Consider the following 13,194-nt stretch of genomic DNA (forward strand, 5'->3'; position numbering starts at 1 on the left):
GAGGAAACAGATTTTAATTCTCATTCGATAACTGGGACCAAACCATTTTCCTTCGCAATTGCCCCAGAAAAGTAAAAAAAAATAGTTTTTACACATGATGTGTCTCAGCAAATATCTCGTTCTTGCCTCCAAAGGTAACTACCTCAACGGGGGTTGCACTACCATGCAATCACCAGTATTCGTTTACAAAGGTCTGGAGACGAATCAGGTGGGTGGGGCGGGGGGGGGGGGGGTGGAGGAGAGAAGAATGGACTTTAGCATTAATTGGTCTCATCACACGAAGCCACCGGCTAAACGTGTGTTCTCGAGGTAACTAATTGTGTGATGTGGACCAACACTAGCTACAGACCTGTTTTCTGTTTGTTTTTTTCTCACTATGCTCATCTCTCAGTAGGGCCTCGTAGTGAATCAGAGATTAGACGTGAAGAAACCCTGTTGATTCCACCATGATTTACATTGTTTGGTGAGGAAAAGTGGTTGCGTTCGTCTCTTGAACACAAAAAAAAAGAATGGTTCAAATGTCTATGAGTGCTATGGGACTAAACATCTGAGGTCAATATTCGGCTAGAACTTAGAACTTCTTAAACCTAACTAACCTAAGGAGCCGGCCGCGGTGGAAGATCGGTTCAAGGCGCTACAGTCCGAAACCGCGCTACTGCTACTGTCGCATGTTCGAATCCTGTCTCGGGCATGGATGTGTGTGACGTCCTTAGGTTAGTTAGGTTTAAGTAGTTCTAAGTTCTAGGGGACCGAAGACCTCTAATGTTAAGTCCCATAGTGCTCAGAGCCATTTGATCCATTAAACCTAAGGACAACACACACATTGGTGGCCAAGGCAGAATTCGAACCCGTGACCAGAGCATTCGCGCGGTTCCAGACTGAAGCGCCTAGAACCACTCTGCCACGGTGACCGTCCCCAGAACATTAGTGCTCGTCTTACCTTGAGATGAGTTGAAGCCTTAGGACAGCATTACGTGATGAGGGACAACGCAGTACTGCCAACACCGATGTGTCCAGCTGATGTGGTAATAGTGATCGGTTTCAGCTCTTCCTTGTTGGCCTCATTTGGAAAATACTGATTCTTCTTAAAGAACAAAGGTGGTTTCAGAATTCTCCCTCTCCCAGGGAAAATATTCGCCTATCTTACAAATAGTTCAGTGTGCTCTGATTGATCTATCAGCGTAGCTGTTGAAGGTCCGGATGGGAGAAAATGGGTGAGATAAGGTACCACTAGTGAGACTTTTGTGACGAAACATATTTCCCCATACATTTATTTATCACTTTGACCTCGCTGAACTAATAGCGAGACCGTGACTATCAGATTATCAAGAGGTCATTAGTGTGGAGACTCACTTGTGTAATCGATAAGACCGTTATAAAAGCAGCGCACAGCCGACTGCGATCATCCGCCGGCCAGAACCATGCAGACTGCCGTCGTCCTGTGCCTGCTGGTGGCGCTCTGCAGCGCTGCGCCCTCCACGAGGTCCCACTTACCCAGACCGCGCCTCGATGGCCGTATCGTGGGCGGCGAGGCCGTAGACATCTCGCAGTACCCCTGGCAGCTGTCGCTGCAGAAGCTGGGCTCCCACAGCTGCGGTGCCTCCATCATCAGCTCCAACTGGGTGCTGACGGCGGCCCACTGTCTCGAGGGCGCCTTCGTCAACTTCATGTCCTTCAGGGCTGGATCGTCCACCCGCGGAAGCGGCGGCACTGTCTACGATGCTGCCGACGGGTATTACCACGGGGATTACGATTCCGATACCACTGACTACGACGTAGGTGTCGTACAAATCTCCGGATCATTCTCCTTCGGCAGCAACGTTCAGGTACAACTCGTGCACATAAAGTACTTACTTGAGCATTTCTGAAATTTATTTTCATCTTATACTTGTATGCTGAGGATCATGTGTTTTGTTTTCTTTCTCGAACATAGTTCCAGGTGCCCTAAATTCGATACGACCTACTGAATTCGATCGGTAACAAGCGAATGCTTCCCAGGTATCAGCATTACTTAACAAATCTGAAAGGTGTAAGCTGCCATTAAAATTACCTTCTTCAAATAGATATTTGTCCATAACAAAAGTATCATGAATTAGAACGATAATTATCATATGATGACATTTATTTGAGGTCAGAGAGGAAGCTATGGTTTGGTAAAAAAATATCTTCATAACGTAAAATTCTTATTTTAGTACGTGACATGTTGTCTGTTTTTGTTTTGTAACGAAACATAAGCACTTAGGAATTGAATCAAATTTTTAATTTTTTCACATGTTTTGTAGCTGCTTTTTTTTTTTTTAGTTTTGCTGCTTTTTGAAAGGATGTGTGAGGCAACAATATTTTGCCTCCATACATGTAATATTATACCACTTTGCTTGCATCTTGTATTCGATGTGAGATCTCGATTTACGAAGGCTAAATTTTCTTTGGTTAAATATGGTTAGCACGACTACGAACATTTTCTGTGGTGTTGAATTCTGGAAATTAATGTATAGTGGACGCTGAGGACAGGGTGCAGAGACGATTAATCATTCTTATGAATGCTGCGACCACGAGATGGTAGCTTAGGAAAGACGTCGTGTTGTGCTGTGCCGAAAGGAACGTTTAACTGCTGTAAACGAAAGAGAAAGGAGGCAGCGACTTCATAGCGCTGAAGGCATGCTGGCCGTGGCGAGGCTGCTGAGCGAATGTGAGATGGATACCGACCTCTAAAACATCGATGAAAACAGCCAGGTGCTGGAATCCAGGGATGAAGGTCTATAGCATCTTACAAGAGAAAGAGAATCCTTTTAATACGAAGGAATCGGCAAGGTTAACGAACAGAGGACGCGAATTGACCCTTCGCAGAATTTCTAACGGGCGACAGTGAGCCACATTCCCCACAAAAAAGCAGAACAGTTAATTCCACTGGCAGAGTCCTTAGTCGTAATAGGAGTCTTAGAACGTCCCAGAATAGCTTTCTATACGAAAAGCAGGTAATTGACTCTCATGACCTGTATAGTGTAAGGCACTGCTTTTGTATTGGGTGCTGGGGTTAATTGCAGGGAGCACACACACATATGCCTCGAGCCTTACTGGAGACTGGCGAAAGTGTGATAAAGGACTCTCCCGTGGCTGTCGAAAGAGGATAAAATGCAAGGGAACGACTTATAGGCTTTAATGACAAGAACATAAGTGAAAAGTCTCACTGTTACAACAAGAAATGTGTAGATTTCGCAACTACGAGCTATTTATGACGTTTCTGTGTAAGCACAGTGACAATTTCTTGCTTCTCTGTTGTATCTGAGGCATGGTGAAGTGGTTTAATAAGGAACGAATATATGACTCGGTTTTGTGTTTCAGATTTGTGAGCAAACAGTAACCTAGACGCTTGTTCTGTGTTTTGCTGAAGTACTCTCAGCTCTAGGAGTTTGCGGGCGTTATAATATGTCCATTGTATAGATGCAATTTATAGACACTCAACGTAGATCTTCAAAACTTCGTAGCACAGAGCATATCGAGACTCCAGTACAAATCCTCACAGTAGCGAAATCGGAGCTATACGCACCACTGCTTGGCAGTCACAGGAACACTTACAGTACAAGTGTTGATATTCATTCGCTTGTTGTTTCAGCTCATTTCTGTCAGTGCCAGTTTGGCTGGAGGTCTTCTGTTACATTGGGCTTATCAGTATCAACCGACTTAGTGAGTCCGCATAACGCTTTGTGAAGAGCACAGTTAAATAGCCTGCATTGACTTTATACGTCTGCATTTTTCGAATATCGGAAAGTAAATAATTTTGCAGTAACTAGTTGCAGTCATTCTAGTACGCTATCTACTCAACGTTATTGATCTTCTAATTAAGCTAATGTAGAATATCAAAACGACTAGATACCTGATATAATATATTTATCTGTGTGAAAGTTGTCAAATGACAGACCTAACAGATTGGAGGAAGATTTCCACTACATCTTTATCAAAGACACCACCACAGCATCCATCGTAAGGAGTTTAGACAAGCCACGGACAGTTAGTCGACCATATTCTCAAATCCGAGTCCACGACGTTGACCGCCTCTCTGTGCTTCTTGAGAAAGTAGATTCCACATGAAGGTGTAAGCGATCAAAATATTATAAAACTCGCAATACTCCTCAAATAATTTTGGTGTTACTGTGGTATAATTGAGACCACATAATGTTAAACCTACCCGTTTATCAGTGAGCCACATTTTTCATATATGTGAAATAGCCTCAATATTTACAAAAATATAGACAGCTTACTAACATACTTGCAACCAGGATGCATTCAAGCGCCAATTATTAATTGATATGAGGGCTATTCGGGAAGTACGGTCGGATCGTCCGCGAGATGAAAACCAGAGTGGAAACCAAAATTATTATTTCGCAACTGTTAGCCACACCTTCCAGCTACCTCTCTAAATAGTCGCCGCTTCGACTTAGTCATTTGTCGTGACTTTGTGATTACTACCCAGCATCCACGTCCCAAATAGCAGCACGTGCTTTCCGCCAATTCTCTGATGTTGTCTGTGCCAAAATGTAGTCTTCTTAGCCAGCGGTTCGTGTGAGTATAGATGAACACTGTGGGAGCCAATTAAGGGCTGTGTTATGGATAAGCAAACACTACCCATCGAAAACGCTGCTGGAGCGTTTACATTGCACCTACGGAATCCAGCTGAAAATTGTCTTGATGGAAGAAACACTCGACATTTATGTTATGCGGACTGCATAGCTTCAGGCTAAGTCTCTCACCACATCCATATGCAAGGAGGAAGAAACGGTTGTTTAGGCGTTTGAACGTGATGACTGCGCTCTAAACTGAAATGTGCGACGTGAGGCTATCGGTGGGCACAGTAAAGACACTCCCTAAGACATCTGTGCAAAGTTCCATCGGATTTTCGCAGTGGTTTTCACTTCATGTCTGGTCGGACCTTACTTCCCGAATACACTTCCTACGATAAAATAAGAGAGCAGAGCCCCACCTACTGGATAGGAACGGCAACGCCAGTTGCAATTTCTTTGTACCTTAATACTGATGTGGTGTTCCCAAACTATCAACTTGGCGGTCAGCAATGGCTTGCCCTAACACAAGAATAGAGCTGAGCCTCTGTACGCCTGAAAGGGTGAAGATACTGTAAACGTAGTGTTTCAGAGGGACCCATCTACTGCAAAATAAATCTCATGAAGTCGCAGAATGGTCAAAGGAAATTAGAATAATTATTGTTTAACGTCTCATTGACTACATGGTCATTAGAGACGGAGTACACACGCTCCAATTGGGAGAAAGACTGAGATGGAATTTGGACGCCTTCTATTAGAAAATCCATCTGTGAAATTTCCTTAAGGGGTTACAGAGAAATCAAGGAAAATTGTAAGTCTGGATGTCCAGACAGGGGTTTGAACCAACGCACTCGCAAATGGAAATCGTATGTGGTAATCGCAGAGCCATCTCACTTGGTCGCAGAAAAGGTATATCTTGGTTGCCTTCTTGCCTTCTACGTTTCAAAATACAGTGATGTAATTACACACGAGCACAAATCTCGATAAAACACAAATCTCCTTCACATTCGGCCACTTATTAGTTGTGTTACAACAGACATCTTGTGGAACATCACATTTTGGTTAGATTAGCGAAAGAGTGAATAATAAACAGTGTCACACTACCTATGATTATTTCATGGTCTCTCGGTAAAGGGTCTTAATGCGAAATTAAATGATAAATAAGAATCCCAAGTGTTTTGTTTAAAGGTACCAAAATCCGTAGAAGCTACCTCACACATCACCATTGTGATTGAAATGGCTCAGTTTTGCATGTTTCTATCCAATGAGTGGGTTTGGAATCGTCATTTGTCAAATAAACCGATCTACTTCCATTATTCAACAATTCAACCAATGTGGTCGCTCCACCAGGAGCGTGGGGGTATAGCTGGTGTTCCCATTACTAGACTGAAGTGGACTTCTGGGCTCAGATTGTACTGCCCATCCGAAAACGATTTTATAGAGAAGTACCATTCAGCTGCGTAGGTGTTCCTCGGTAAAGCGACTGCCTCCGACTTGCTGCTTCTCCATGTTGAAATTGTTGATATGATGCACGTCCTCGACCGTTTGGTGACTTTGGTTTCTCTGTTTCTTCGTCTCACTCTATCAATTATCTAACATTCATTTCTTACTGAGAAAACATTTCCATTGCTATGCACAACATCGTAACAAAGAAATTAATGTGTCTGAATTCGTATGCGCTACACTTCATTTTCCAGAACAAATACTACTTCTTCAGTAGCAATGTTGAGAATGTCCTCGAAGTGTTCTCGGGTTATAATTTGTTACTTATGATTAATAATTTTACTATGAAACTGAAAATTTTAAGTTTGTGGGAGGAAGGGGAAGGGGGAGTATCGTAGCTGAGAGAACTGTTTGCACAACTACCATGCTCTAAACTCAGTTTCTCCAACCTTTATTGACGTCAGTCCTTCGTTAGTAAAGGAACAGTTCTCACACACTACAGCTGACTAGGTGTATCAATTAAAAGTCTCTAAATTTTGACATTAACTGCTAGAATACTGAGCAATGATATCTCCCTACAAATTATCGCCTTACAACGCTTACTAAAGAATATAAAACAACAATCCGTCGATATTAATTACCACACAGCTCATCATGATGACATTATAGCTCTGCATCACTCGTCATCATTATCATCATCATTTTCTTCTTCACTTCAGGCATTCAACTTTTATTTAGATTGCCTTTTACGGCACCCAAAGCTTCCCCCTTCGATTATCAACTGGCTTAGGTTTTCTTACTGGAGGCCTGATCTTCCTTCACACATTCATTAACGCCGTTCATTCACGTTTGTCTTATTTTCTGGTATTTAATTACATTTAATGCATCCAGTTCTCACCTAATTTCTTACATCGAGGTACGTAAGCTCATGTGCGTTATTTAATGCTGTTATTAATTTCTTCTCTATTGATTTTATGAGGCTTTCACGTAGTTCACTTATAGAGCTTGATCTTTTTTCTGTAAACAAGCATTTCATGTAACATTTAAATCATGTTTCTCTCCTCCGTTTTTCACACATTGCTTTCTTGTTACAAATATTCTCCAAAACTTTAATGTTCTCTTCTCCATTCCTTCGTCATACTCATATGTGGCGAGTACAGTGTTTGAGCTGTTCTACTGTTCTAATGCAATCACAATTTTGGCTGTACAGGATGAATTCCTTTAAAACCCATTCACTTTCTCTTTTACTATGAAATCGTCAAATCAAAGTTGTAGAACTTAATAAATGAGCGACGCAATAGATAAAATTTTACGTCACATTTTACATGTGACGTTTGGCAAGTTCTGTAAACTATGAAGTAGTCATGTCGTAGATATGGGTTCAGTGTTATGCTCAGCTGACTATCATTCATACATATGGTCCACTACAGGCTGAAATCGGTTACTGATTAATGAGTAAAACATACGTACAGCTAAGGGGTAGATAACCGAAATTTGTTGAAGAAACATTCGAGCATAAAGTTTTGTTAGTTGTGTTAAAATTGTGTTGCCGAAGCACTTTCCCCTGCTGTTATCAAGGGCGCTTCGTGACGGTTGTGTACTGTACTTTGCAGGCGGTGAGCCTCGGCTCGACGGAGCCATCTGCAGGCACAGCGGTGACCATCACGGGCTGGGGCGCCCTGTCCTCCGGAGGCTCCTCCCCCATACAGCTGCAGGCGGTCACCACTTCCATCGTGGCCCGTGCCACCTGTAACACAGCCTACGGCGGCGAGATCACGCAGCGCATGATCTGCGCAGGAGAAGACGAGGGCGGCAAGGACTCGTGCCAGGGCGACAGTGGCGGCCCACTGGTGAAAGGATCCACCCAGTACGGCATCGTCTCCTGGGGACGAGGATGCGCTCAGGCCGGCTACCCTGGCGTCTACTCTAATGTGGCCAACTTGCGTTCCTGGATAACACAAGTAACTGGCGTGTAACGAGTGATCCAGCCGTTAATGAATAAATTATTCTTCACTGTAACACAAAACGATGACAATAAAGCTTTTTTTAAACTGTTACATCATGTACCAATTTTATCAACTCATTCTTAACCGAAGTAATATGTCCTCAAAATTACAGTGATGAATTCTCCTGTATTATGAATTCCATATCAGGACTAATGAAGACGGACGTACTCAATAGAATGTAATGGATGATATGTTTCTGAAAGTATGAATGTATATCGCTAGTCTGACACATTCTACACAGAAAAATAACAGCCGTCTTGTTGTCACTTCCCATTATGATTTCAGAAATTTACAGGGGAATTATCCACCCGTTCTGCCCTATTTGATGTCAAGTCTCCCAAAACTTTTTTAAACTCTGTTTCTTTTACTGGATCCACAGTTTCTTCCCTGTCGAGTCCTAATTATTCTTCTATCAAGTCGTCAGACAAGTCCTCCCCCTCAGACAAGCCTTCAATAAACTCTTTCCACCTTTCCGGCCTCTACTGTGCATTTCATAGTAGAATTCCCATAACACTCTTCAGGCTACCACCTTTGCTTTTGATTTCACAAAAAATTGTGTTTCCTTTTCTTTCTAACAGTCAATTTATTTCGATTTCTTCACATTTTTTCTTGCACAGCAGTTTCGCCAGAACTTCCAAGCGCTATGCACTTATTTCATTCCAAAGTGACTTATTTTTCTATGTTCGAAATGTCCCTGACAATATTGTACTTTCATCGATGAACAGAAATATCTGTTCTGTTACCCAATGTTTCATCGCAGCTGCCTTCCTGGTACCTCAGTTTTTCTTTCCACATTCTGCCATTTTCCTGTTTTAGAGTTGTCCATACTTCTTCAGCTTAATTGCCTACTGAGCTATTCATTTTGCAGAGTATTTACAACATCAGAGAATTTCAAGTGTCTACCTCCAGTCCTTAGTACTTCTGTATCACATATCCTTGTGCAGTGACTCTTCCTGACTTGTCTCCTAAACTTCACCCTACCCCTCATCATGACCAGATTCTGCACCTGTTCCTGGGTTCACATTATAACCCGTTCTTTGAGTTCCGAATCTCTGCCTAAGCATGATATAATCTACCTGGAATCGTGTCATATCTCTCTGCCTTCTCCAAGTACACCTCTTCCTTTCGTCGTTCTTGAAGAGAGTAGTCCCTGTTACTAACTGCAACTTACTGCAGAACTCAATTGGTGTTTATCCTTACTTAATCCTACTACAAACCCGATATTTCTCCTTTCTTCTAATCCTCCCCCTGTACCACCATTCCAGTCACCCATGATTAATAGATTTCGTTCTCACTTTATACATGAATTACCCCATCAGTATCCTGTTATACTTTCCCGCCTTGATTGATCACTAGATTCTCCCTTTTTAAATACTCTACTTCCCTATGACGTTCAGACATCCCACAACACACGGGCGGACTCGCACAAAATTACCCTTCATTGAATCCTTTTCTTATTTTCACCTCCCCTTGGTTGTGCCCTCCCATAGATCTGAATGGCGACTAGTCCGGTGTCTTTTGTCAACGGAGAGATCATCCGTTACAGGGCACACGTCCTGTGATACCGCTATGTTGTGTTAATGTAGTGGTTACCATGGCCTTCAGAAAGGAAATGCCCTGAATCTCTACCCGCTCCTCCACCCACTTCGATAACGCCGTTGGCAGAACGTAGGCGACATGTAAACCTTTAAAAAAAAAAAGAATTACAGTTAAGAAGAACTAGGGTGCGCAGGGAAAGTCCTGTAAATGATAAATGCTTGACGCTACTACTTTTGAGCTGTATATGGAGGAAAAGAAAAGACAAACGAAGGATGTACGACGTCTATAAAAATAGATGGCAACAGTAATACTGTAAATAGAATAAGGGGAAAAGTTCAACTAGCTGCACCAATTTCGTGTAACTATTATGTGGAAGAGCGATAATGGATATATAATGGAAGTCTGCCACAGAAGCAATGCATTAAAAATTATAAACTGGTCGCTGGTTTAGAAGCTTTTACGACGGTTCTTTTGGTGACCCGTTGCAGGCCGTCTCACTGGTTCGTCATTGGGATATTTCAAGACAGCATTTGTGGACAACTTTCTTTCAAGGTCCACGTATCACTGCAGTAACTTCAATACCAATGTGCGAATGTGGCTTATGTCCTCACAGTAAACTTCTTTCACTCTCCAGTATGACTAATTGAACATGCTATGTTGAGAGCTGGATCTGGAATTCGTTGTACGAAAGACAATAACGTTATTATATCTTAAACCAAAGAAAAAAGGTCCCTACTACGTCATTAAGCTGATTCGGATTATTAGAACACACACACACACACACACACTATTCACATTGTCATTAGATTTAGAAACTATTGTTTTAAATTACCTTCAGTGACTGTAATTAAAAATACACTTTCACGCGTCAAGTCCTTTGTGCTCGACCGACGCTCAATCTCTGGACCTTTACCTTTTGCGGAAGGAAATAAGGTTTTGAGAACGGGTAGTGAGTCGAGCTTGGTTAACTCAATGGGTAGAGTTCTTCACTTCGAAAAGCATAAGACCAGTTCGAGTTACAGTCCAGCACGAAGCTTCAATCTACTCCGAAGTTTCATATCAGTACCCACTCTGCTGCAGTGACAAATTTGCAGTCTCTAAACACTAATTCCTACTGCTTTACGCCATCCATAAAATAAATGTTTCGCTCCCCTATTGCCACAATGCATTTCGTGTGTAGGTTAGTTTCCCATGTAACCTAACTGCAGGCACCAAATGTATACTTCACTATAAGTTATACAGTTTTAACCCTCACACCTGATTTGAATAACACTGCACAACACACAGTAGTTCACTGGCCCCAGTAAAATATTACCACATATCAACAGTTGTAAGCTAATTGGACTTTCTTATATATATATATATATATATATATATATATATATATATATATATATATATATGTGTGTGTGTGTGTGTGTGTGTGTGTGTGTGTTGCTGTTGTCTTCAGTCCTGAGATTGGTTTGATGCAGCTCTCCGTGCTACTCTATCCTGTGCAAGCATCTTCAACTCCCAGTACTTACTGCAACCTACATCCATCTGAAACTGCTTAGTGTATTCATCTCTTGGTCTCCCTCTACGATTTTTACCCTCCACTCTGCCCTCCAATTTTACATTGGTGATCCCTTGATGCCTCAGAACATGTCGTACCAACCGATCCCTTCTTCTGGTCAAGTTGTGCCACAAAATTCTCTTCTCCCCAATCCTATTCAATACTTCCTCATTAGTTACGTGATCCACCCATCTAATCTTCAGCATTCTTCTGTAGCACCACATTTCGAAAGCTTATATTCTCTTCTTGTCCAAACTATTTACCGTCCATGTTTCACTTCCTTACATGGCTACACTCCAAACATACACTTTCAGAAACGACTTCTGACACTTTAATCTATACTCGATGTTAACAAATTTCTCTTTATCAGAAATGCTTTCCTTGCCATTGCCAGTCTACATTTTATATCCTCTCTACTTCGACCATCATCAGTTATTTTACATCCTAAATAGCATAACTCCTTTACTACTTTAAGTGTCTAATTTCATAATCTAATTCCCTCAGCATCACCCGATTTAATCTGACTACATTCCATTATCCTCGTTTTGCTTTTGTTGATGTTCATCTTATATCCTCCTTTCAAGACACTTTCCATTCCGTTCAACTGCTATTCCAAGTCCTTTGCCGTCTCTGACAGAATTACAATGTGATCGGTGAACCTCAAAGTTTTTACTTTTCTCCATGAATTTTAACACCTACTCCGAATTTTTGTTTTGTTTCATTTACTGCTTGCTCAATATACAGATTGAATAACATCGGGGAGAGGGTACAACCCTGTCTCACTCCTTTCCCAACCACCATTTCCCTTTCACAACCCTCGACTCTTATGACTGCCATTTGGTTTCTGTACAAATTGTAAATAGCCTCTCGCTCCCTGTACTTTACCCTGCCACCTTCAGATTTTGAAAGAGAGTATTCCAGTCAACATTGTCAAAAGCTTTCTCGAAGTCTACTAATGCTTGAAACGTAGGTTTGCCTTTTCTTAATCTCTCTTATAAAATAAGTCGTAAGGTCAGTATTGCCTCACGTGTTCCAACATTTCTACGGAATCCAAATTGCGGTCCGCATCTACCAGTTTTTCCATTCGTCTGTAAAGAATTGGCGTTAATATTTTGCAGCTGTGACTTATTAAACTGATAGTTCGGTAATTTTCACATCTGTCAGCACCTGCTTTCTTTGGGATTGGAATTATTATATTCTTCTTGAAGTCCGAGGGTATTCCGCCTGTCTCGTACATCTTGCTCACCAGCTGGTAGAGTTTTGTTATGACTGGCTCTCCCAAAGCCGTCAGTAGTTCTAATGGAATGTTGTCTACTCCAGGGGCCCTGTTTCGACTCAGGTCTTTCAGTGCACTGTCAAACTCTTCACGCAGTATCTTATCTCCCATTTCATCGTCATCTACATCCTCTTCCATTTCCATAATATTGTCCTCAAGTACATCGCCCTTCTATATACTCCTTCAACCTTTCTGTCTTCCCTTCTTTGCTTAGAACTGGGTTGCCATCTGAGTTCTTGATATTCATACACGTAGTTCTCTTCTCTCCAAAGGTCTCTTTAATTTATCTGTAGACAGTATCTATCTTACCCCTAGTGAGATAAGCTTCTAAATCCTTACATTTGTCCTCTAGCCGTCCCTGCTTAGCTATTTTGCAATTCCTCTCGATCTCGTTTTTGAGACGTTTGTATTCCTTTTTGCCTGCTTCATTTACTGCATTTTTATATTTTCTCCTTTCATCAATTAAATTCAATATTTCTTCTGTTACCCAAGGATTTCTAGCAGCCCTCGTCTTTTTACCTACTTTATCCTCTGCAGCCTTCACTATTTTATCCCTCAGAACTACCCATTCTTCTTCTACTGTGTTTCTTTCCCCCATTCCTGTCAGTTGTTCCCTTATGCTCTCCTTGAAACTCTGTATATCCTCTGGTTCTTTCAGCTTATCCAGATACCATGTCCTTAAATTGCCACCTTTTTGCAGTTTCTTCAGTATTAATCTACAGGTCATAACCAATAGATTGTGGTCAGAGTCCACATCTGCCTCTGTAAAAGTCTTACAATTTAAAACCTGGTTCCTAAATCTCTGTCTTACCATTGTATAAT

At 41.7% G+C, this 13,194-nt stretch overlaps 1 protein-coding gene across 1 annotated transcript; it reads left to right on the plus strand.

The window, feature by feature from the left end:
* Positions 1-1,395: 1,395 nt before the first annotated feature.
* Positions 1,396-8,056, plus strand: LOC126355199 (trypsin delta-like). The gene is made up of 2 exons (XM_050005428.1): positions 1,396-1,826; positions 7,613-8,056. The coding sequence occupies exons 1-2, from the start codon at positions 1,422-1,424 to the stop codon at positions 7,973-7,975; spliced, it is 768 nt and encodes a 255-aa protein (XP_049861385.1). The 5' UTR covers positions 1,396-1,421; the 3' UTR covers positions 7,976-8,056.
* The last annotated feature ends 5,138 nt before the right edge of the window (positions 8,057-13,194 follow it).

Source organism: Schistocerca gregaria, chromosome 3 (genome assembly GCF_023897955.1).
Source record: "Schistocerca gregaria isolate iqSchGreg1 chromosome 3, iqSchGreg1.2, whole genome shotgun sequence".
Taxonomy (NCBI): domain Eukaryota; kingdom Metazoa; phylum Arthropoda; class Insecta; order Orthoptera; family Acrididae; genus Schistocerca; species Schistocerca gregaria.

Coding starts and splice junctions, on each gene's coding strand:
- LOC126355199 (XM_050005428.1), top strand. CDS start 1,422: ATGCAGACTGCCGTCGTCCTGTGCCTGCTGGTGGCGCTCTGCAGCGCT. Junction 1,827..7,612: donor CCTTCGGCAGCAACGTTCAG/GTACAACTCGTG, acceptor TGTACTTTGCAG/GCGGTGAGCCTCGGCTCGAC.